At 35.1% G+C, this 26,168-nt stretch overlaps 1 protein-coding gene across 6 annotated transcripts in view; it reads left to right on the plus strand.

Annotated features, from left to right (window-relative positions):
• The first annotated feature begins 712 nt into the window (after positions 1–712).
• Positions 713–26,168, plus strand: part of LOC131548453 (FERM and PDZ domain-containing protein 1) — a 33,933-nt gene continuing 8,477 nt past the window's right edge. Inside the window, exons 1-13 of one of the 6 annotated variants that reach the window (XM_058789730.1) lie at positions 713–1,057; positions 7,685–8,099; positions 12,450–12,587; positions 12,693–12,856; positions 14,582–14,684; positions 14,898–14,940; positions 15,857–15,961; positions 17,222–17,317; positions 17,588–17,713; positions 18,412–18,531; positions 24,120–24,256; positions 25,354–25,477; positions 25,838–25,930. In XM_058789730.1, the coding sequence (XP_058645713.1) occupies positions 12,487–12,587; positions 12,693–12,856; positions 14,582–14,684; positions 14,898–14,940; positions 15,857–15,961; positions 17,222–17,317; positions 17,588–17,713; positions 18,412–18,531; positions 24,120–24,256; positions 25,354–25,477; positions 25,838–25,930 (1,212 nt within the window). In that variant the 5' untranslated portion in view covers positions 713–1,057; positions 7,685–8,099; positions 12,450–12,486. Of the gene's footprint in view, positions 1,058–7,684; positions 8,100–12,449; positions 12,588–12,692; positions 12,857–14,581; positions 14,685–14,897; positions 14,941–15,856; positions 15,962–17,221; positions 17,318–17,587; positions 17,714–18,411; positions 18,532–23,639; positions 23,774–24,119; positions 24,257–25,353; positions 25,478–25,837; positions 25,931–26,168 lie in introns of those variants that run through there. The other 5 variants (XM_058789739.1, XM_058789722.1, XM_058789748.1 and 2 more) reach the window with 5 other exon arrangements.

Here is a 26,168-nt window from a genome sequence, read left to right on the forward strand (position 1 = left end):
TCTTAAATAAAATAGTTAAGAATAATGAATGTCTTTTTAATAATGTTTTTTTTATTATTATTTTTTTACGTTGAATAAATGAAAAAATGAAAGTTTTAAGGGTATGAATTGGCTAAATAACATTTTTGTTTATTTAATAAATACATTATTCACAGATTAAATTGGTAAAACATTTTTCCATTATAGACTTTCCATCAGGCCTATAGACATTATGTCTCATTGTATATTTCTCTTCGTTATAAATAGCCTACTGAGAAGTGAAAACACTTCTGCAAGCTTTATGCTTTAAGCTTTTTTGGTTTTGTGATTATTATTCAATGTATGCAAACATACCAAAAAGATGTTGGATATCATTTTTTTCATCTTTTTTTTTTTTTTTTTTTTAATGTGAGAAAAAAATATCAAATGCATGTGTTACTCAAGGAGTAAAATCATCACTGTGTATCATATTAATAGGCTAATGAGCAAGATTTGCCTGTGTATGTCAGCAACATCATTCCTAAGGTTGTGTACGTCTCTTGTGTCTCATAATATTATTATTAATAATACTGTTTTATTTAAAACAATTAAATATATTTAATTGTAGCCTATACAATTATTATACTTTTTTAAAAATTGTTATTTTGTGCATTGATATTTTGACGTAAAACGCCAGTAAGTAGGCAGTTTACTTTGAAATGTGAGAGATCGTGAGCGCGCGCCCTTTGCACTAGCATAACGCCTATAAACCTTAGTAAAGTGGATATATACGTGTATCTGGTGACGCTTTGGCAATGTAAAGGTTTTAACTGGAAATAAAGGAGCAATAAAGCTCCTAGAATCTCAACCTTAAGAAGATGAGGAGGAGGAGGAGAGAGAGAGGGCGGGAGAGCGAGAGAGAGAGAGAGAGTCGGATTTATCAAGCTCTGAAAGCAGATTAAACGGTTAAACTGAAGTGCGTCTCTGTGAAACTCCCATCGGACTAACCCGCCTTCACTTTATTTATTTACCGTCCCAATGAGTCTTCTGTCGGCGCAAGGCGATGGATAGTTCACGAAAATGTTACTCTTCGTATAAGGTGAGTGATACATTGCATGTTGTTCGTAAACGTTGTGATGTGAAGATGAAGGCGCGTCACTGACAGAACTAGGTGAATTTGACAGATTAAAGCGAAATAAGTGAATTGCACTTTCACACTATCAGCTCTATCGGCTTTTTTAGAGATGTCTTTTAGATTGTGATCAAGTAATAGAGAGTGAGCATTCATTAGATAGCCTACATAACTGAACAGAAATTGGATTTTTTTTTTTTTTTTTTTTACAGAGGCCGTTTTGTATTTCATTGCTCTGTCTGAAAAATAACCATGAAAAAACACTAATAATAGCAATAGCGTTGCTGTTTGTCTTTGCTAATTGTCTGGTACAGAGACTCTGCCCCACAGGCAATATTATTATATTATCTTCTTACAGCATTTCAGGGAATGCCAGATAACCTTGTTTATTTGAGTGAGAGGTGAATTCATTGCTTCCTTTAAGAGATGGAACTTGCACAAAAATGCATATTAAAACATAGCCTATATATATTTAGATTTCATGTATAGTTACAGCAAGCCCAAAAGGTTTACATGTTTCATTTAGTGTAGCCTGGATGATTCATAAGGGAAGTTGGGACAGGCATTCATTACAATAAGTCTATTGTCGCAGCACATTTCAAATTTCATTCATTTGATTGATGTATTCTTGATTTATTTTTACCATTAGGTGCAAACATTACAAAACATGGCTGTAATAATAGTAATTAGTATATAAAAACCGAGGGGGCAGAAATCAGGCAGGAGATCCGGCAGGCTTCAGAAAGGGCCATAATTCATTTATGCTGTTATTTTTAGGAACAGCTGAATACTGTGAATTCTTGATGCCTTGTAATCGTAAACTTACCAAAACAGACGGTGCTTAGATGTCTGCCACATGTTTAAAACCTGATAATCCAGTGATGATATGCTTGGTAAGACTAAATAATAGGCATAAGCACATAAACTAATGCTTAAAACATCTGATGTGACTGTGATCTTACATGCCCGACAACACAGACTTTTATCATAGCACATCTATCTTTCAGGCATGGAGCAGCATTTTACAAGCTGCTAACAGCTGAAATTGGGCCATTTGTGCCAATATTCATTTAAGTGGCTTTTGGAGAGAGAGATCTCCAACAGGAACTGATCTGATTACACTCTCCATATGAGAGTGACTGAAGCCCCCAGGGCAAATGACATCTCCGATTACAGACACATAAATTCAGCACACACATTTGTACATGAAAAGAAATGTATGAATCTATCCAAAGAGTAATATCTCCTTAAATAATTGTGAAGAGAGACTTAGTATTCATTGTATCAATACTGATTTCATCCGAATATACTCTAGCAATGACTAGAATAGGGAAGATGTATGCACAAATAGGCCTATGCATGGAACAAAAAAACAAAAATAAAGTTCAGCTAAAGCTTTCATTCTTCCAACCCATACTGAAAATAATTTAGTCAAACTAAATGTCAGATCAACAAGGAATCCTGAATATACTCATGGTTTCCACTTAAATATTAAGCAGTGCAACCATTTTTTTTTTTACGTTGATAATATAGAATGTTTCTTCTGCATCAAATCAGCATATTACAATAATTTCTGAAGGATCATGTGACACTAAAGAAGGGCAGCTAAGAAATTCAGCTTTGCCATTACAAGAATTCAATTTAAAGATATGTTAAAACAGAAAACAGTTATTTTAAGTTGTAATAATATTTCACAATATTACTGTTTTTACTGTATTTTTGATCAAATAAAATGTGCATGTATATCTATATACGATACATACAGAAAGGTGACAAATTAAAAGGAAAATCAGCATGCTGGGCCACCATGTTATGCCAGAACAGCTAAGTCTGAGGGGTGGAACACCATTCTTGCAAAAGATATTCCCTCATTTAGTGTTTTGGTGATGGTGGTAGAGAGACATGTTCAGATGTGTTGAGATCTGGTGACTGTGAAGGCCCTAAAATATGATTTACATTGTTTACTCATCAAACCATTCAGTGACCTCTTGTGACCTTTGGATGAGGGTAATGTCATTCTGGAAGTGACTACTTGCATCAGGATAGTAATGATTCCTGATAGGATAAAGGTGATCACTCAGAACAACAAAGAATTTTCTTCTAATTTGTCACCCATCTGTATGTATGTGTGTGTTTATACTGTATATACTTTTAAATGACTCTAATGGACTTGCTATCAAAGTATGTAAATACATTAGTGTGATACTATAATCATTTTATTATAGGCCAGGCTTAAAAGGCAACACTTTACTGTAACATTTTATGCATTATGTATGCTCTGTCTTTCCATCCACCAAGGGGTCCTTGACCTGCAAAAAGGTTGTAGACCCTTGACAGAGGGTTTAGTTAGCCCTTTATTCTGATGTCAATATAGTGATTTGGCTATCTGTCAAAGTCAATAAGTCTCTTAGAATATCAAATAATTTGACTACTTATGACAAGGCAATATTAGTTCAGGTTGTAAAATGTGTGGTGAGACTACTCAAAACGTAATGATATTTATGAATTAATAATTCATGGTATTTGTAAAAAATAAGTTTTACCTAAAAAAAATGTATTTCAGAACTTTTCTGAAAATAATTATTAAGGCTTGTAAAATATGTTATTAATTTTTGTTTGATGGTTTGACCACATGCCATTTTTGTCATTATACTGAAACCTTTCTTGAAAATGGTATAAAAGTTTTTAAAAACCATATGGAACCAGCATGAATACAAAGAAGGTACATGTTTTAAATTGGATTTATTGTTAACACTCTTAATTTACCCTGAAATAATAAGTGCATTTTAATAAATAGCACTGTAAATCACTACATTTATCGGATTGTTATCAGTGTATATTATTTCTTGGTCTAATCTCATTAACAAAATTTATGTCACTTTAAATCACAATAAATCTCTGCGAATGGCTGAATTTATTTGATTAAATTGTGAAATATTATTACAATTTAAAAAAAAAAAAACATTTTCTATTGTAATATATTTTAAAATGTATTTCTGTGATAGCAAAGCTGAATTTTCAGAAGCCATTACTCCAGTCTTTAGTGTCATATGATCCTTCAGAAATCATTTTAATATGCTGATTTTGTGTCATTAACAATGGTTATTGTTATTATCAATGTTGAAAACAGCTTTTGCTGCTTAATATTTTGTGAAAACCATGATATCAGATTTCTTTGATGAACAGAAAATTTCATTTTATATATTTATTAATAATATGCCTAGCCAATTTGAACATCAAGACGACACATAACTCATAACCCAAGCTCTTTATAGGAAGAAGAAATGATGATGCGTTTCCTCTTTCCTTTTTTATGCCACACCTCTCTCCTCATACCATGACTCCCAGAACAAATCATGCAGTGCACACACAATCATAACGTCTCCAGGTCTTTTTCCTTTGTCTGTATTTAGCATCTCTTTCTTCAACCTCACCATTTTCCCAGCTATCTCATTCTTTTCCCTTCCTTCTATACATCTTTTTCTCATTTTCTCAACCCCTCTTCCATTCACCCTTTATCTACAACCTCCCGATCTCCATTCAGCTCCCTCTGAAGATATGCAGCGCTCAGATCATGCTGCTCTGCCACTCTTTCACTGTCTTTCTGTTTTGTTGTGCTTTTGTGTGTGAGTGGTGAGGCAGCATTATCTAGATGCATTATTAAAGCCTGTGCACTCTGTGGTTCTCTCTCTCTCTCTTGCACTCAGTAAGTCTGAAAGAAGAGTTTAAGGGCAATGATAGGATTACCAAAGCATTTAAGGAGAGCTTGAAGGATGCATACTGGAAACTTCATAAATATACATCTGTTCAAACAACACATATAGCGAACAAACCAATCAGAAGCTACCATTCTAGAGTGCTATCAATTTTGCATGAGGAAAAAAAATCATAAACATTTTATTGAGTCCCTTTCATTCATTCATTGTGTACCCAGTACAAATGTACTCTCATTGTTCAATGTCTCTTTTTTCTATAGAGCTTTTGTTTGGCATTTTTTTAAACCTTTCATTTGACTAAACGAGAAAGACACATAAGTAACAGAAATGAAATAATGGCACTGGAAGATTCTGACAAGGCAGGCTGTGGTTATGAGGGAAAATAGCACTGAGGGAAGGATAAACTATGGAAAGCAGAGAACAAGTGAGTGAGAGGGAAAAAGAGAGCTGTGTTCTCTGTTTTTGCACTGGATACATTAATTATTCAACAGCTAGGAGCTGAAAATGTTCAGAGGGGACTCCGACAAGCCTGATGGTTGTCTTTCTTTCTTTCTCTTAATATCCGCTTCAGACTTCCATTGTCACTTTATCAGTGTTGAGGAAGCTACTTTGAAACAGCTTCTTTATAACCTTCCCATACCTCAAAATAGTTATATTACAGTTAAACTACATTTTTGAAAAAGCATAACACCTCAAGCTATTCAAGAGTGGACAAGATATAAGATTATATAATTTAATTCTACAAGCTGAATAATTTTACACTATAGAAAACATTTTACTCACATAAAAACAGTGATGAACAACAGTGTTTTAACTGAATATTTAGCTACATAATATACATAAATGAACTGCAAATGCACGGATTTAAATTAATCAGAGATTCATTTTAGTGAATCAGTTTGTTCGGTTGGTTACATTTACATTTATGTATTTGGCAGACACTGCCACATTTTATCCAAAGTGACTTACATTGCCTTCAACTTACATTCATTCATTTCCTGGGAATCAAACCCAAGACTTTGGTTTTGCCATGCTATAGTGTTTGAGCTAGGGGTGGGCTACTTCATGTAACTCAAACACATCATGTAGTGGAAGATCATTGGAAAAGCATTATTGTAGTTCAAACAGAGCAATGTCAAGGTCATGGGAATGATTCCCAGGGAATACATGAACTAAAATAAATATGTACCTTGAATGCAATGTAAATTAGCTAAAATGTGATGCAAAGTCAGTGTTACATAGCGGGCACACTGAATTTTATGGTTTGATGAAGGTAGTCAAGATATTTCATGCTGTGTGACCTGGGAAGAGGCATGAGGCAGTTTTTAGTGGTTACAAACAAGCTGAGCACCAGTATTTTTTGTGCAATCAAAGAATACGGCTGTATGAATGGAGTTAACAGTCTGGCCATTAAACAGCAAGAACCTGGATGAGCAGTGATTAGGAAAATACCTTATTTTCCTTTTAAACAAGAAGAGAAAACCTTTATTAGCTTCGCTTTAGATTTGCACATTAGACGATTATTGACAAAACATTCATGCACTTATATAATACTGCAGTTGTAGTAAATAAATAGAAAGGCACAACACATTGACCAAAATTGTCTCTCTTAGACTATTGCCCCAAACGTACTGTTGTTCCTGCCTCATTTAAACATTAAACATTCTTTTCATTGAGGGAGCTCTTTCAGTTAAACAAACCAAAAGACCTGAATCCTTTGTGGTACAACAGCTTTGAACATCAAACATGTTGCAACCTAATGTGACTATTCATTTTATTAGTACCTCTTCAGCAGATCTTGAATAAGGCCTTTCTTGTCATCTCTAATTCCTTTTTAGCAATTGATTTTAAGTGATAATCTGCAAGGATCTATTTCTACCTGATCTAACCATGAATTTGTGAGTGAAATACTATGGGAAATGTCTCATGTGCAACTGACCACAGAAACACAGAGTATTTTTGTCACTCCACTCAAATTCCACTCCAGGTTGTCAATTTTCCACTCCTCATTAGGGCTAGGTGATATGCTATATTATGTGCAAAAAAAGGATTACAATCTAAAAACAAAAATAATGCTTTTTAAAGCTGAAGTTAAATTCACTAAACTAAAAATGAAAATAAATTTTAAAAAACACAGACTAATTTTTATTACCCCCATTACAGTCTCTTTATAATTAGTGCTATCATAAAAATACACTTACTTGTAGGTTAAAACGTCTACATATGGCACATTTATTATCCAACAACAAATATTTTATTAAAATGTATATTTTAGTCAGAATTATTGCACTCTAATTCAATTCCGCTCCGTCTGTTTAGTGGATAATCGCACGCAGAAGGCTCATGCACTCCTGACAGCAAAATGGAAATATTTTCTTGACTTTATAACATTTACGGATGGAGAATATACATGTGAAATACACTGAGAAAAACACCACATCTCAAATGCATTAAGAAGCACAAGTAGCCTATCTGTCAGATCATCTGACGGGCAACAGCTTTAAACTACACGTGTTAACAATATCTACTGTATTGTATCTACTTGTACTGCCTCATACCATATCGCTTAGGCTATATATAATATATTGTAAAACTTGATTTATCGTCCAGCCCTACTCCTCATTCAGGGATGAGAGAAAAACACAGAAAAAAAGCACCCAACACAGATAAATTTATGTGTAGCGGTGTTACCAGTACAGCTCATCTATAAATTGTTAATTATGTTCAAGTTAAGAAGGCAATGAGAATGATGCAGCATGGCTGTACTGCTATGACTCAACTTCTGTGGTCAGTCACACGAGAGTCACATCTCATAGTGAGATAAGGAATGAATGTTTAAAAAAAACATCAGATACCATTATATGTGTCACTTTGACAGAGCTGAGGACACCTTGGAGCTCCCATTATGGCAGCAAGCAAGAGTCCATGTCTAATGCAGAGGACCACTGGATCAAGAAGAAAACAAAACGCCTGCACACTCTGGAATTCATTATTGATGAAACAAGACATCTGAATCTTTCTCTTTGCTTATAGTAACGTTCAAAAGTTCAGGTCCAAAATATAAATGCAGTGCAAATGGATAGGACAAAAACTTCAAAATTCCTCACACTGCATATAGTTTTTTTGAGCTAGCCAATGAAATCAATTCATTTAATGTTAGCTGTCGAACTAACTGACTGAGGCATCGGAATGATGAGTAGACTCAAATGACCAAAGCAATGCTGTGAAAAATTGGTGATGCAGTCCAAGGAAAAGTTCCTCCTCAATGGGGAAATATATAATCTGACTCTAAGGTAAGTGTGGAGTGTGTATGTGTGTTTGTGTGTACTGGTCTGTTCATAGTGTTGTGTGTTTACATGTGTGTAAATGGATCAGTGATCGGCTCAGTGTGTGACGCAATAACTCTGTCCCAGCCTTTACAAATCTAATCCAATTAGATATTGTCAGTAACCTTAGGGTCATCTGTCTGTAACATTCTGTGCATATACACAATGTGCTAATTGAGGGAATTTTCAGTATTGATTTAACTCATCCTGGCATAACATTACCAGTACCTTTTCCATTTCTGTCAAGTTCTTAGGCTACTTACATTGGAATGTAACATCTACACTACAGGCTTAGTAACTACTAGCTAGTTTGTAACTAACTCTGTAATTTATTCGGTTGCACCATTTGTTCTTAAGGCAAAACGTAGCTAGTAGGTTGTAAGCTTTCCATTAAAGTTATGTGTGGTCGCATAACATTTACCCTCAATGATCCAAAAGCAGTTGTGTTGAAATGCAGTGAATTTTGGTTTATCTTACTTTTTTCTTGAAATTATTTTGCCTGATGTAACTAATGGTAGAAATATGTTACTATTGAAATACGATACTATTTAATTATGAATAACTTAATAGGTAAAATAGGTATAAATATATTTAAAAACACCATTCAGAAACTGTACATGAATCTAATAAAGACACATAAATACTGATACAAAAAAAAGATATGACATTTATTTATTATGATTGATTTAATTTGACTTACACATCATGGACCGATGCACACAGAAGTGCGTTGTTTAGATTGGGATCATGTTGAAGAGCTGAAGTTGAATGAGCATGTTGTAGTTGAAGAGCCCATGTTGAAGTATTTACTGTAATGTTCTAGTTGTAATGTACACATAACTGGTTCAACCAGCCCTTTATTTTTTTTATTTTATTTTATTTTTTACAGTGGCATTAGCACAGTCTGTGAGTGATGTTTGTGAGACAGACATGTTGTGATACACCTAATGTATGTAACTGTGTTTGACACTTTTAGCCAGTTGAAAGATCTACTGCTGGCTGGGATCCTATAATAGTTAGACTAAGTGTGCGTTTTTAAGCTATTTAGCATTGTTCAGCGCTAATGTAACATAGTAAGCACAGTCTGTACTGACTGGTCCACTACCTGTAATCCTCCCATGTGAATGTGAATGAATTGCAGACAATTCTTACGTTAAGTAGTTCAACCTAGCCATTAGCGTTAGCTGGCCATGCTAATGATAGAATACAGCCATTATCTCTCAGAGAGAGAGCATGAGCAGACCTTTTTTATGAGGGAACATGGGCATGAGGGGGAATTAAACCCCACTCTACAGGCCACTAATCTAATATAGAGCGAAAGAGAGAGAGAGACAGACAGAGAGAGAGAGCAGTAAACTGAAATGTTTCATTGTGAAATTCATTGAATATGGGCCCCTATTCCAATGCTACAACACAGATTTAATTTCTGGATCCATTTTAGTGATCTAGCAGTTCACAGACTCCTAACTGTAATTGAATCTCTCTATCTTTAGTATATAAAATAATCTTAAGGTCTTCCGCTGGCCCCTGTTTTTGCTGTGAAAGGAGGCCATATGTACAATAGAGCCCTATTGATCAAGACAGCACTGAAGCATATATCATGAATAAAATATATTAAATAGTGCAGGGAAACCTCAACATTATTTGGTGCTTAATCCTCTTGAAGATGGAAGGATGAGAGAGGGGAGGTGGTATCTTTAAGTAACTTGGCTTCAAAGAGAGATTTATAGAAAGGGATCTATGGATGGCTACCTGCCACACCTTTGTATTTAAAAATAAATAGAAGTGTGTTTTAAGTGAACAGTGTGGTTAGGCAGAATAGCTGCTAATATATTATCATTTATTATTAAAATGATTAATATTTAATCAGGCAACAATAATGCAATAACTGGAATAGTTGATGAGAATAGAAACTGATTTGTAGCAGAAGAGTGGAAAAAAAAGGCAGGTGCATCATGGTCAAGAGGTGTTTTTCCTTATTCATAATGCAAATTGCCTGAGGTACAAACTGTTCTGGAAACTCTTCAGAGAGCATATTGTTGTTTTTGCTTTTGGGATCCTCCTTTTTTGCATTAATTGCTTAGGTAAGGGAATTGTTATGGTTCAAAATTGTGGTTTAGTTATTTAAAAAACATGAAGACCAGGGGAAAAAATAACAATTGTAAAGTATATCAGAATCAGAACAATTATTAAATGTACTATTATTGCCATCTAATCAGCCGTGTTCATTTCTGACAGTGAATGTTAATGCTGCAACGTGTTTTTGTAAGTGTGATGCTCCACCATGGTGCTAAAAAAAATCCAGTTCAGCTTCATTTAAATCTATTGTTCACTGTACAATTAGATAAACAAAAAAGTGTAACCTTATTAATCTAATGAAGCAAAAATTGGCACTATATGAAAACTGCCCTCGAATTATGTAATCAAGTGCTTGAGACTCTATTAAACCACTATGTATACATTTTGCAATAAACTTTAAAAAAGAAAAGGATTTTGTACTAATTATCAATGAGTATAATAAAATTGATCTGTAGTATAATGTCATTTTAGATACAGTTACATAATTATTGGGTTGGTATGTATTGTAACTTTCTATTTTTCTTAGATTTTACAATATATTTTTGCTGCATATTATGGTTGTATTTATAATATATATTTATAACCATGGCTAGTGAAAATGTAGGCGGTCACTATTGTGCAAGTCAAAATTGCTGGGCAAGTGTTGCACAGTCTAATGATTTTGATGTGGTTTATGCAGTATTGATAACAGTGTTGACAGCAATAAAATAAATGGAAAGTGAGATCCAAATCCTGCGAAATCTGAGAACATAATGTGACCATGAGTCATGATCTCCTGGGATCTCTTTCTCTTTTTTGTCACAGTATATTATTTATCTCTTTGTCTTTGTTGGTCCCTCTCTCTTTTGACCATGAGGCTCCAGATTGTCTCTCACATTCCCTAGTGGGACATACTTGATATAGAAGCACAATAAACTTCAACTCTTCATAAAAAGCAATTCTGCAACAACACCACAATATGCAGAACCTACAATATAAAGGCAGGCCATGTTTCATACCACTATAGGAAGAGAGGGTGACCACTCATTATCAGAACATTATCAGTTTATTGCTGTACGCATCATTTTGCTTGCCACATCTATGACCAATATGAATGTATATGCTCAACCTGAAAGGCACTGTAAACAGTATGAATAAGTGTAGAGCATTAGATAACTTCACAGGAAGTGGACAGAGAAATTGTGCACCATCTACACAAAATTTGGCTCAGACATTTGGTAACACTTTAGTATAGGGACTAATTCTCACTATTAACTAGTTGCTTATTAGCATGCTAATTATTAACATATTGGTTGTTTATTAGTGCTTATAAAGCACATATTCTGCATGACCATATTCTACATCCCTAATCCTACCCAATACCTAAACTCAACAACTACCCTACTAACTATTAATAAGCAGCAAATTAGTAGTTTATTAAGGCAAAAGTCATAGTTAATGGTTTGTTAATAGTGAAAATTGGACCTTAAAATAGACATTTTTATTAATGGTTGCATGACATGCAGGTAAACAAATATTTAATCTTTTATATGTTTTATTTTGAATAGCTTCATTTTAAAATTATTTATTTTAACAATATAAAAACAATATAATAGAATAGAAATACATATGTATTACACACATGTATAAAGTCATTTAAATTAGATGCATTTACTCTAGACTCTGGAGACATCTATTGCAGATTGAAGGAAAATGGAACACAAAGACGTCAGACTTTGATTGGCTGGATTGAATATATGTTGTGTCTGATTGGCTAAAGAGGATATACGATGTATATGTGTGTCAATCCTCTGTCGTGTGTCATGTGTTCCCGCCTCTTGTGTCCATATTTGGTCATGTTCCTGTCCTTGTTAAGTGTGATTATTAGTTAAGTCTTGTCCAGCTGTGTTTAGTCATTATCTGTGATTGTCATGTGTATTTAGCTCCTGCCTGTTTAGTTAGTTTTCGTCTGGTCTATTCGTTATTCCCCGGTGTTCCTGTCTGTGTCAACCTTGCCTTGTCTTGCCCTGCCGTCATGATTAAAGACTATTATTTTGAAGTTTATCCTCGTCTGCGTGTTCCTCGTTCCTCCCTGCTGTGTGCACCGTGACAATGTGCAACAGAAAGAAAAGTTTTAAAACATCCAAAATTGTGTAACGATTTGTATATTGCATATTTACATATTCATAGTCAGATATGATTTGTTTAATTATCATTCAAATTGTATAATTATTACCTTTTTTTCTTTTCAATAAATAGTGGCCCAATGGTGACCTTTCACCCTGTGTGTAGCTAAATGGAGGAGCGGGATCGCAGTCGCTCACCGTCTCGCAGGACCAGCAGAGTAGAGCAGGTGGTGGGACGCTGGCTTCGCCGCTCCAGAGAGTCCATCAGCCGGTACTATTTTTTAATCTGAGAATGATTGTGTGAACATGTATCTTTGCTTTTTTTTTTTTTGCTTTTGTGTTTGAAAAGCATCACCCTCTCTCTGTCTGTACACAGAGAGCGTGTGCTAGAAGATGGGCAAGTTGCCGACAATGGCTCCCAAGAGCAGAGGAGCTGTCCAATTAGAGTCACTGTTAAGATCCCACTTGACCCCACCCTTAACTCCCATGGCTTTACTGTCTCAACACACACTCCACCCCAGGTGCTGGACGTGACAGAAGGTACATTACACACACAATCATCTCTAAAACATTTATCAGCTCAAATGGATTCTACACTGAAAATTACACAATTTATTAATTACACAAAATCAAGTAGATTGAATTGAATTAAACATAAAAATGTGTAGAAAAAAGACTGAAATTGTGTTTTCTTGTAAAACCTACTCCAATAATCTTTGTTCTATTTACAACTTTGAAAAAAAAAAACCCATTTTACAGTTTAGTAAGGTTCTTTCACAGTCAATTGTTAATTATGTATTATAAGATTTATACTATTTATTTTGAATTTTAAAGTTTGCACTGCTCTGAGCCTTCTTGGCGTCCTTTTCTTTTCATGGAATGAAAGCACTGAAGTTATCTTAGCCAGGTGGCCTTGGTTACCTTCAGAGTTCATCTGTGGCACTTCCAAATTAGCTTCCAGCAGTTGCAGTAACAGGCAGGGGACCATTGACCATGAAATTCTGAAAGAAGATTATCTTTTTTGGAGATTTGAGAGCTTAAATTTTGGAATAATCCCACCGTGGGAATCTCTAGATTAGCTTTATGGTAGGAAAATGCCCATTCTATGAACTTCATGAATATGTCATCGTAATATGAAGGGAATGTTAAGGTCTGTTGATGCATTCTGTGGCACAGGTCTAAGGCAGCACTCTAAACAGTCTGAAACTGTGGAGATAAAGCCATGCTGAGATTGTTTCATTTTGAAGTTAAATTTTGATTATACAGCATACAAGCCCTTCATGAAAATCAATAGAACAGCTATAGTGCATTAGCTACAAAACAAGCATACATTACTGCAAAAAGGATACAGTGGTAATATATTTATTGTTCAAATAAAGTTGAGTCAAATCACATTAAATTAGCAAAAAGTATCATGTTAAAGGAACAGTTTCAAAAATTACCCTCTTTTTATTTTCACTATAAAAATATTTTGTAGTGCTTTCTGCAGATGAATCTATTTGTGTATATTTATATGATATATCCATAAGATAGTATATTAAAAGAGTTTGTAACATTTTGCAGTAATGTTTAATTAGTTTAATATTGGTTAACATGAATTAACAGTGAGCAATACTTCATTGTCAGTTCACGTTATTATATTAATATTAGATAATGTTAATGTCAACATTAATGTCGACATTTACTAATACATTTTTAAGAGCAAAAGTTGTATCTGTCAATGGTAGTTAATTCACAACATTAATTTTCATTAAATAACATTTACAAAAGTTAATAAATGCTGTACTGTAAATATTATATTGTTCATTGTTAGTTCATGTTAATAAATTAACTAATGTTAAAGGGATAATTCACCCAAAAATGAAAAAAGTGTTAAAAGCTTTTATCTTTAATAGGGCAATGAAATCTGATTCAGTTATACAGACATTTTTAAATGTTCATTGAACGTAAGTTTGATAATTGAAATGTGACCCATCGGCTATTTGCATGTATAGCCTGCATGTACAGCAAAATGTTGGCTGACTTGCTTGGCACATGGAGTTGTGTCTACAGGAAACCCTACTCTTGGAATGGCTGAAGCCATCTGGTTACCCCACAGCCAAATAACTAGTAACACAGCCAGTAACTAGGACAACATAAATACTGTTTTTCAAACATTCCTATAAAACATGATAACCCTGATAAATGACAGAGGTAATTGAATTCTAAATCTTTTTCCAATGATTGACAGCTACAGTATCATAGTATGTTTGTCCATTTTAATAGGTGGCCCTGCTGATGGAAAGCTTGTCCCTGGTGACCAACTTTTTAAAATAAACAATGTTGCCGTTGATGATCTATCTACAGAGCAGGCTGCTGATATCATCAGGTATGTTGCAGGTGTAATTGTTTATGTGAAACTACAAAATTAGCTATACATGGCTGCCCAGATGTCCAGTTTTACCTAATATTTTAGTTATTTTTCATGTGGCCAAATTTATAATAAATTTGTATCTTCAGAACATGAGGAAATGGGACATCTAGCAGCTAGATCTGCATCTGTACCTCTAATTCTGCCATACTCTTTTCAATTTATTTACAGAGAATGCCAGAACACTATAGTACTGACTGTCCTAAGAAATACTGTAAGTGTACGTGCACACAGTTAGAGACTCATTCCCTCTCTCGCTCTCTCTCTCTTTCTCTCTCACACACACACACACACACACACACTGTTATGTCTGAATGAGACATGGCAGGAGGATGTGGTGTTGTGCTGCATTATAGCAGCAGGCAGAAATGATGACCAAAAGTTTTTTATTATAATCAGGCCCAAAGGAAATCTGTGCCCACAAAGCTCATCAGAAAGCACACTACCTTTCTGCAGAATTTGAAGTGCCTGGTAAAGTGCACATCGCTCGTCTCTTATTTGTTCATTTATCACCTATTTTGTCTAAATTGATTATGTTTCAGCTTTCAATAAGCCTATTAAACACATTTTATCATACATCTATTCAGCAGAATTCTGTAGATATATACATCTATTATACATCTATTCAGCAGAATTTCCCTGTTCATAAGCAAAGCATAAAAATAACAAAAATCATGTATAAGATTTTAATATGGGGTCTAGAGGGGAAAAATAGTGAGAAATAAAAAATAAAAAAATGCATACAGTATTAGTATTTTTTTTTCTCGCCACTGAAAGGCACAATGATATTACCATGATGTGGTAAAGATTTGAATATGGTAATCATTCAGGACCATGATAACATCCCAAGAAATTATCTCATATCTGATACCATTCCTGTAGCATGGTACCACCACAGTACCTATTTTTGTAAGGGTCTTAAAGAGGAAATACAGACAGTTTGGTCTCAAGAAGTTTTGACTTCTCCCTGTTTACTTTATTTCTCAGTGATGACAGGTATGTCACAGTCAATGCAGTGACATTTTTCCATGCCAGTGCAATTCAGCAATGAATGATTGTTGAAATAATATGTCATTGACATATCAGACATGCCCATAATTGTGCCGTTTGTCATTATGGATGTGCTATAGGGGCCAAAGTCATCCTTTATAACTCCAGAGAAGAGAGCCAAGCTGAAGTCAAACCCAGTTAAAGTGAGGTTTGCAGAGGAGGTGGTGGTCAATGGTCACTCACAGGTTTGACACATTCTGTTCATTCATGCTGTTAATAATGGAGTATTCACATGTGCTTATTAACAAAAAGAAGATAAAGAGAGTGAGTGATAAAGAAAATGAAAGCGAGAATATGAACAAAAGACGCAGAACAATAGAGAGGCATTGATAGGGAAAGCATTTGGCAGTCTACCAGTTTTGGGCAAAACCTCTGTAAATAATTTATCTGTAATTTATTAATTATTCAATTAACCATTAATCATAATCTTTGTATAGCTGAGCTGACATGGTGTATAGTATAGCTGCAATTTATATAGGTGGTGGGATTTATCATAATTAATATTTATAATCGAGTACCTTAAAGAAATAGTTCACCTAAAAACATCTTTGAATGTTTCTTCAGGTGGATTGACGTGAGGATGTTCGTTTTCCTCAGCCCGAGATGTTTTTAATTAACTTCTAATTAAACAAGCCCATTATCAAGCACACCACAAGACTAAGGCAGTGATAAAACTGTTTATCTTTTATGTATGCAGCTTTTAGAGGGCTTAATCTTTTTTTAATATGATAATAATACTGATAAATTTGGCTTGACTAGAAATGTTTTAACACTGTGTTGAAACAGGCAGTTGTTTTATAATATAGCATATTCACCATTACTATTATGCATTTTACAAATATTATTATTTTTTTTAAATATGTCTATTGGCCTTGGATCCTACAGTCAAACTAAAAATTATTGAGACACCAGATATAATTTGTGATATTTTTTTACTAGTGGGTGCAGGACACAATGGTTCATTTATGTAAGTGAGGATAGCAAAATAAAGTTGTGACATATTATACCCAAAATTCTTCATACAGTGGACTACCAGTAAAATTGATAAAAATTTGGGTCCAAAAATTAAGTGTTTTTTTTTTTTTTTTGCTAATGCAACCTTTTTACACCACAGACTGAACAAAATTAAGCATTGCTTAGTAATTGGTTGAGCTAAATTGGTATTATCTAATTGTGTACTTAAATTTAACAGCTGACAGCTATTCAGCCTAATTCATTTGTGAGACAAATGACTTCTCACAAATGAGAAATTTGTGAGATAATTCATTTGTGGCATTTGTGCCAGAAGGATGGCATCATCAATATTAATTTGTTCTGACACAGTTTAACTCTTGAGTTCTTGTCATATTTTATTACCATTTTCTAAACTATAGTGAATAAACTGTGACAATGTGAGAAATGTTGAAGGTGTCTGAATAAATTTTGGGTTGACCTCTGACCTCCAGGGTAACTCTCTGCTGTTCCTGCCCAATGTCCTGAAAGTCTATCTGGAAAATGGCCAAACGAAGGCTTTCAAGTTTGAATCTAAAACCACTGTTAAGGTACTGTAGATATATACACTAAAGTCTGATGTGTTTATTTTTCAGTCAGCATTAATTATATTGCCTATTTTATGACAAAAATAAAATAAGCAAAAAGTACATGATCATGGTAATTATTTAGTGCCATTATCATTTAATACCATGACTGTACCATGGTACAATCATCACATTGCCGTTAGAGGGAGGTCTTCTTAGCTTTAACCTGTGTTGTGCATTAATGTCCTCTATATAATTTCACATGCTTCATGTATACTCTTATGTAATCACCAGGACATAGTAATGACTCTGAAGGAGAAACTCTCAATCAACCGTATCGAACACTTCTCTCTGGTGCTGGAACAACAGTACAGCATCAGCAAACTATATCAACTGCACGAAGAAGAGATTATTCAAAAGGTACACACACAAACACAGTAAAGGTCCACATGAAAATGCACACAAGTTATCAATTATTCATCCTCATGTTGTTCCAAACCTGTGGGACGTCCTTTGTTCTATGAAAAAAAAAAAATTTAAATAAAAAATATCCTGGCCACTTACCACCACTTTTAATAATAAAAGTGAATAAGTATGTGGGCTGTCAAGAACTGAAGTCATAAAAATTGTCTAAAAGATTTTTAGTGAGTGTGAATTTCTTACATGAAGCTGTCACATGACTCCAGAAATCCTTCTTTCTAATTACTGTTTTGACATTTAATTTCCTCATTCACTTTCCTTACATTGAAATGAGTATATTCTTTAGGTGACACTTTATTTTAAGGACCAATTTTCACGATTAACTAGCATGCATATTATTAGCATATTGACTGTTTATTACTACTTATAAAGCACATATTAATGCCTTATACTGCATGATCATATTTTAGATCCCTTAATCCTACCCCTTACCTAAACTTAACTACTTTACTAACTATTAATAAGCAGAAAATTAAGAGTTACTGTGGCAAAAGTCATAGTTAATAGTTAGTTAATAGTGAGAACTGGATCTTAAAATAAAGTGTGGCAAAGGCTACTTCTTTCTACACTCATCTGTAATTCTTAAATGGCCAACATACAGTAAATATATCTAATAATTCTCTGTATGTGTGTGACAGGTGGTTGAAAAGAAGGAGACTCACGACTACAGGTGTCTGTTCCGTGTCTGCTTTCTACCTAGAGACTTTAAGAGCATGCTCAAAGAAGATCCTGTGGCCTTTGAGTATCTATACTTACAGGTGTGTGATTGTATCTGGTTGTATATAAAGATAAAAATGTAGGACATCTCAGGACATCCAAGATGTTGATAAGTCTGTTTCTTCATCAGAACAGATTTTGAGAAATTTGCAGTAGCAAAGTAAAGGAGTTCAAACAGCTGATCACAATAATCCACACAACTCCATGAAATTGTCCATCGCGTCTTGTGAAGGACAAATCTGCATGTTGCTAATAAACAAATCCTTCATTAAGATGTTTTTAACATCAAACCATTGCTTTTGGCTTTAAAAATTAGAGTCCTCTGTCCATAATACTGCTATTCTGCAAATAACAGCATTTGTAAATCATAAAATGGAACATTTTGCTTTGCACTGGGAAAAATGGACCAAATATGCAACATCTCATAGACCTGATTTGATCCTTTATTTAAATTTCTGATGTAAAGAAAGCTCACTCCCTATATGTACATAGATTTTTCTTTCTTGCCCTTTTTTGTTGTTGTTGTTTTTGTTTTCCTTCATAATATGTACACAACATATGTAACCTGTGAATGTATATAAGGGCACATATAGGTATGTACATATATGCAGTGGTCTAATTGTACAAAAAAATTAGCGGGGCTGGTGTGGTCAATTTCTCTTTCGGTGTTGTGGGGGTCCTGTAGCTAATAATACGTAATGATTACAGAATTTGTCTAATTATTTAATGAAACATTTGCCTTACTAAATGAACTATTATTTATAAGCTTTTTTTCCTTCTCGGGCCTGAAATTGAGGAATTTTGGTCAATATTGATAATTAAACAATATTTTGCTGAATGTGTTTTTGTGCTGACACCTTGGCTGGTTTAGGCCTGTCATGGATAAATAATGATGACAATAAAACCTCCAGTAGGTGGCAGCAAGTCCCTGTTTTAATAAATTATTTATTGAATCATTCAAATCAAACTATTCCTTCAAAAGGGCTGATTCAATCAGAAACTAAACAAGTGAGTCCATCTGAATGGACCATTGAATCACTGGCTCACTCAATTCATTCAAAAACTGATTCATTCAAGAAACACCATGTTGCACTGTTGTATAAAATTAATAGCACATTATTTTGTGCTCGTGCACATGTACTTATGTTCAAAAATTACTTGTGCAATGAATATAAGAACATAAAAACTCATGCATGGGTATTTTTTCTTTCATTGCTTGAATTATAAGGACATTCTAATTGCATTTTAATAGGCTTTATCGGGCAGTGAATGCTGTTGGTTTTGGACTCTCAAGAAGTGTTTTTGTTTGGTTTTTGCAAAGTCAGTGACATACTCGATAATGTCAGCTCTACTATCGTCTCTCAATACCTCACAGTCACACATATGCACAATAACATATGTCAGAGGAATGTCTTTAAATTCTAATCAAGGAAAAATACTATATAATACCTTTTCTGTTGTCTTTTTTTTAAAAGAACTTCAAAAGTTGCGCTTGAACCATTTTGTGCGAAAAATGACGTAAACTTGCTTCCGCTTGTGCAGCTTGTTAGAGAGTTCTAATTGTCCAATTGCCATTATTTAGTTTGTGAATTATCGTAAGTAGAGAATTTTAACGTTATTTGCATAATAGGTTTTACATAATACTCATTATTAATCTAAAGGGGATGGTAAGGGGGGACGGTGGTTTTACTGAGGGGATGCTTTTTTTAAATAAAATAAAAAAATTTAAAAATACTGCTTTCTGTAGTGAAAAAGTCATCTAGTCTGAATCAGGTGAGAAATATGTGAAGGTTAAGCACCTTTTACAAGCGAAAACAGTCCCAAAAAGATCTAAAATAAAATAGGATTGTGGATTATGATGTGTGTGGACAACAGGGGGTGGACCTTTTTGCTGGAGGAAGTGTTATTATAGATTATGGACTCATATTTTGGCCAGGAGCAATGATTTGAAAATAAAGTATCTTAATGATGAATTTGCTCCTTACAAACATACTGTCACATGTTTGAGTTCCTGTTTGTCCATATGTGACCCTGGATGACAAAACCAGCCTTGACTGTCAATTTTTCGAAATTGGGATTTATACAGCATCTGAAAGCTGAATAAATAAGCTTTCAATTGATGTATGGTTTGTTAGGATCGGACAATATTTGGCTGAGATACAACTATTTGAAAATCTGGAATCTGAGGGTGCAAAAAAATCTAAATTTTGAGAAAAACGCCTTTAAAGTTGTCCAAATGAAGTTCTTAGCAATGCATATTACTAATCAAAAATTAAGTTTTGATACATTTACGATAAGAAATGTACAAAATATCTTCATGGAACATGATCTTTACTTAATATCCTAATGATTTTTGGCATAAAAGAAAAATCAATAATTTTGACCCAGACAATGTATTTTTGGCTATTGCTACAAATATCTCCCAGCGACTTAAGACTGGTTTTGTGGTCCAGGGTCACATATTTGGTTTCGTTCCTGTCCTCATTATCAGTTAGTCACCTGTTCCTTGTTAATTCCCTCGTTTAGTTCCCTTCTTAAGCTCTGTTCTGTTGAGTTTCCCTCGTCCAGTGTTATTCGTCTATTCAGTGTGCTGTGAGTGTGTTTCCTCGTATCTGGGATTATTAAATATCTCCTGCGTCTCCATGCTCCTTTCGCTCCTACACTACAGTCATTGTGACAGAACACTGGACCCAAAAGAAAACCGAAAGTAACTGGCGCTCCGTTTTCCCGTGTTTGTTTTCCCGTTTTTGTGACGTTTTCGTTTTCTTCTTTTTCTCCCCGCGGCATGGAAATCGCCGCACGATTCTCCGCCCTAGTCAACCTGGATCTCCCGTTTGTGGAGTATGCACGGGAGTTCTGTGGGCTCGCGGTGTGTATGGCATTGGATGCCGCCACTATGAACTCTTTGTTCTGGATCGGGGCCAATTACCATCGCCTCGTGGACCTCCCAGACACCACTGGACTAAGCTGGAGGGAAGGGATCCTCCGGTGTCTGGAGAGCGTCCGGCCCCGATCCAGAACCATCTCGCCGTCAAGCCCGCCTGACTCGCCATGTCCCCCTGAGCTGCCAGCTCTGCCATGGCCTCCTGAGGCCCCTGATACGCCATGGTCTCCGGAAAGGCCAGCTCCGCCATGGCTTCCTGATCTGCCCTGGTGGCTCTCCTTGTCTCCACCCTTTTCCAGTCCTGCACCAGCCTCCAGGGTGTCCGCCCCCCCTCCCCGATGGTACTGTTACGGCACGGCACGCGCCTTCCAGGAGGGGGGGCGATCTGTCACGTGTTTGAGTTCCTGTTTGTCCATATTTGGTTTTGTTCCTGTCCTCCATTATCGGTTAGTCACTTGTTCCTTGTTAATTCCCTCGTTTAGTTCCCTTCTTAAAGGGGGCATAACACACACAGTTTCACCCAATCTCATGTTAATCTTGAGTACCTAGAGTAGTACCATCCTTCATATCTCCAAAAAGTCTTTAGTTTGATCATATTTATAAAAGAAAGATACAGCTTTACGTTTCTCTCCGAAAAAAGCTGAGCTCCTGGAGGCGTGCCGTGGGCGTAGTGACGAGCACTTGCGCCGATCGCCAACAAAACAGAGACATTTGATGCCGTTTCACTTACCATCTGCAGTTCTGAATCATGACCAGGACCATGACCATGACCAGGACTGCTCCATCTTTCAGTATTAAACGATGTGAAAATCCAGCATCGAACTGGGCCTTGTTTATAAAATGTTTGTCAACAAACACACTTGAGAAACTCCGTTGCTGCCCCGGAAAAACAAACTGCATCCACTGTTTACGTAATGCTGGGTTCTTCGGGAAGCTGAACAAGGTTATCTTTCCCTCACAACCAAAAACACACTTCTTTAGAGACATTCTTCCCGAGCGAGTCCCATGCAGTGCAGCCGAATGAAGCGTGTTGATGGGCGCGCTCTTGCTCTGGTCGATGCGTGCACGGGCGCGTTCTTCCGGGAGAAATGCCCATATAAGGAGTTCCACCGTCGTTTACGTCAGCAAGAGCCACGATCGAAAAAACTCTCCGAAACTTGTACGAATGCAGAAGTGAGATTTTTGGCACAGAAATACTCTGTTATACGTCCAGATTGTTTTTTGAAACTTTTTCCATGCTTAGCACGAGAATCCAACTCTTTAACAGCTTAAACAACTCTGAAACAGCATTGTATCCCCCCTTTAAGCTCTGTTCTTTTGAGTTTCCGTCGTCCAGTGTTATTCGTCTATTCAGTGTGCTGTGAGTGTGTTTCCCCGTATCTGGGATGATTAAATACTGTTCTGCTTGATATCTCCTGCGTCTCCGTGCTCCTTTCGCTCCTACACTACAGTCATCGTGACACATACAGCTTTTCTTTTCACAAAACGTTAATTGATGTACTGAAGTTGTGTGGGTTACTTTTTTACAAGCTTTTTTTACCCAACTTTCATTGGGTGAGTAAGTGATGTAATGCTAAATTTTCTGTAAATTGTCATTTCTGTTTAAACTATTCCTGTAAAATACAAATTTTTGTAATGTATTTTTGTTTGCATACTTAGTTTAGTGGCCAGTTTGTCCTCAATTGTGAGCTAATTGTAACAAAGCCTCAATTGGAAAATCGATTCATAAATAAAGCAAATATTGTTTTTAGGTTTAGTCGGTAGTCATAATTACTAGGGCTGCCCCTCTAATAGTCACTAAACATTTGTCAACGAGAAGCTTAGTCGACTAAAATTGTATTAATTGGTTGGTCACATAAAACATGGTTCATGTCCATGAGGATTGGTAACAGCTGGTCCTTGAGGTGATTGAAGTATATCAGGCATGAAATCCAAATGATCGCTTATCATTCATCGACCTCAAATATGGATTATCATTTGAAAGTGAAACATATTAGTAGCAACTTTATATGCCCGTGCGCTCTAACATTAACTAAATGTGGACTTTTATTAGGTACATATCGAAATGTTTGTGTGGAGTGTGGAAGCTATCAGCGTGCCTACTGCATGACATAGGGCACCGGCGCAATCACTGACTTTTGGCGCAATCACTGACACATTCTTTGTGTACACTCACAATATCAACAAAACGTGCTTTTGTAAAATAAAGAAAGCAAAAAACTAACCGAAACTCAGCGTATAGACTGTTTGCCTCACAGATGTGAGAAATAGGCTACATCTAGAAGCTTGAAATGTCTTAAACAAACCAATTCAAATTGAAAACAGAAACTCTCTGACTATGTAATCCGTATGAAAGGTGCATTTCTCTCTGAAGGTGTGTCCACTATACTGTGGAGATGGTGAGTCAACTTCATCTTTGCAGCCGACACTACTCAGAAACAGCAGTTTATTAATAAATCATTTAAATATCTTGTTATTTTTTTTCAGACACATTCAAAGTCATTATTCTAGCTGTGTTTTGCGACAAACTTTGTATGTGCTTGAGTGCTTTTTGCTTATATTTAAGTAATTAAATTAATATAAATGTGTGATTAGCTGACTGATGGCTTAAATGAACAACTATTAGTCAACTACAAAAATCTATAGTCTCTGCTCCAATAATTACCTTTATAATAAAACAGTAGAAGTATATGGAATGTCCCCATTTACACACATCTGAATAAATGTGTGTCTGTGTGTGTATAGAGCGTGAGTGATGTATTGCAGGAAAGGTTTGCAGTGGAGATGAAATGTAATACAGCTCTCAGACTGGCTGCTCTCCATGCACAGGAAAAACTAGCCAGCAGTGGACAATCCCTTAAAACACCACTGAAGGCCATCATGTGAGTACACACACACTAACACTATGTCATACGTATCCATACTGCATAAGAAAGCTTGCTGCTACATTTGTTGTTCCCCTTAGTAAGTACACCACTATTCAAAAAATTTGAGGTCAGTAAGATTTTTTTAAAGAAATTAATACTTATTAATACTTATTCATTAATACTTAAGTATATATTAATATTTGATGAAAATGTATGGGACTTCTTTTTCATTAAAAATGACAATTAAAAATGTATTAAATTGGACAAAATTGACAGTACAACAGTATTTTTCTACAACAGTGATAATATAAAATGTTTCTTGAGCATCAAATCAGCATATTAGAATGATTTCTGAAGGATCGTGTGACACTGAAGACTGGAGTAATGGCTGCTAAAAATTCAGCTTTGCCATCACAGGAATTAATTACATTTTTAAAATATATTAAAATAGAAAACAGCAATTTTAAATTGACTTTCAAAAACATCAGAAAAGTCACAAATATTTGAACTGTACACTGTAAAAAAAAAAAAGAATAAATTGTAATGATAAAAGAGTTTAAAAATGTGACGGTAAGACTATTTGGTTAATGGCAAGATCCCTTACTATATACAGTCAACTGTAGTAAATCAAACTGTAGTAAAAAAAAATTCTGTGTAAAATGTTTTAATAGTTTTTTTAATAGTAAAATGTTTTAAGAGTACGTAATGTTTATTGCATTTTTTTTTATTGCCATTATTTTCAATTCTTAAAACTTAAAATGTTGCTTGCTACCATATTTTTTTACAGTAAAGTTCTGGCAACTACAGCTGCCTTTTTTTGTTCCGTAAATTTCAGAGATTTTTTTTTTCAGTGTAGTGTATGCATTATGGTTGGAGTACTGATAATAAATTGACACTTGAGCCAAAAAATATACAGTTTCTGATGAAATCCTGATGAGGATGAATGAAATTCTGATGAGTTGTCAAGAGATTCAGTAATTCAATGCAAATAATTCATTCTTATCCTCAGAATTACTTTGGAGTTAGCACATACAATGCAGTGCCAGTATACCACACAACTCTAAAGTGTGTGTAATACTATTCTACACTGTCTGTACTATTTCTGTCTGAAGGAAGGAGTGGGGTATTGAAAGCTTTGTGTCCCACACCTTACTGCGAAACATGAGAGAAAAGGACTTGAAGAAAGCAATCAGTTACCACATGAAAAAGATTTTGTCTCAGGAGCCCAAGCAAAAGGTGTGTTCATGTGTGTTTTTCCCTGAGCACTGTGTGGAAGAATGTAAATCATTTACATTTTAGGCCTATACAGTAAAACTCTAAAATTAAAAACCTATAAAAAGTACCAATATGTATCAGTAATGATTTTAAGTTGTATGTTGATACATGCCATGTTACTGAATGATACTAAATTTGTGAACAGTACCATGGGTTTTTACTTTGAAAGAATATCATGGTTTGTGTGAAAAATACCATTGCCATGGTACACACACACACACACACAAAAGGTTTTAGAATGATTCTCTTAGTATTCTTTATTAGTTAAGTACAGTATGATGTGTATTCACATTATTTTCAATATGTGGGATGTTTTCAAAGGTGATCTCAGTGGATCAAGCTAGACTGAACTTCTTGAATGAGATGTCTGAACTCAAGTCCTATGGAGGAAAGGCTTTTAGTGCCACTATGATGGTGAGAGATGCATTCTGAGACTTAATAGCCACTTTCAAACATGAAATCCATTAAACTGCAGTAAAATATTGCCGGTAAATGTACCCTACCTGCATTTACACATGCAATGGCTTTACATCGTTCATCCATGTAACACACTCACACATCAGCACCAAAATGCCATTTAAAATGTCAGAAAATCAAAGAGACCTAACCTGAACAAAATAAATAAATAAATACATACATACATACATAACTC

This window comes from Onychostoma macrolepis, chromosome 01, assembly GCF_012432095.1.
Source record: "Onychostoma macrolepis isolate SWU-2019 chromosome 01, ASM1243209v1, whole genome shotgun sequence".
Classification (NCBI taxonomy): domain Eukaryota; kingdom Metazoa; phylum Chordata; class Actinopteri; order Cypriniformes; family Cyprinidae; genus Onychostoma; species Onychostoma macrolepis.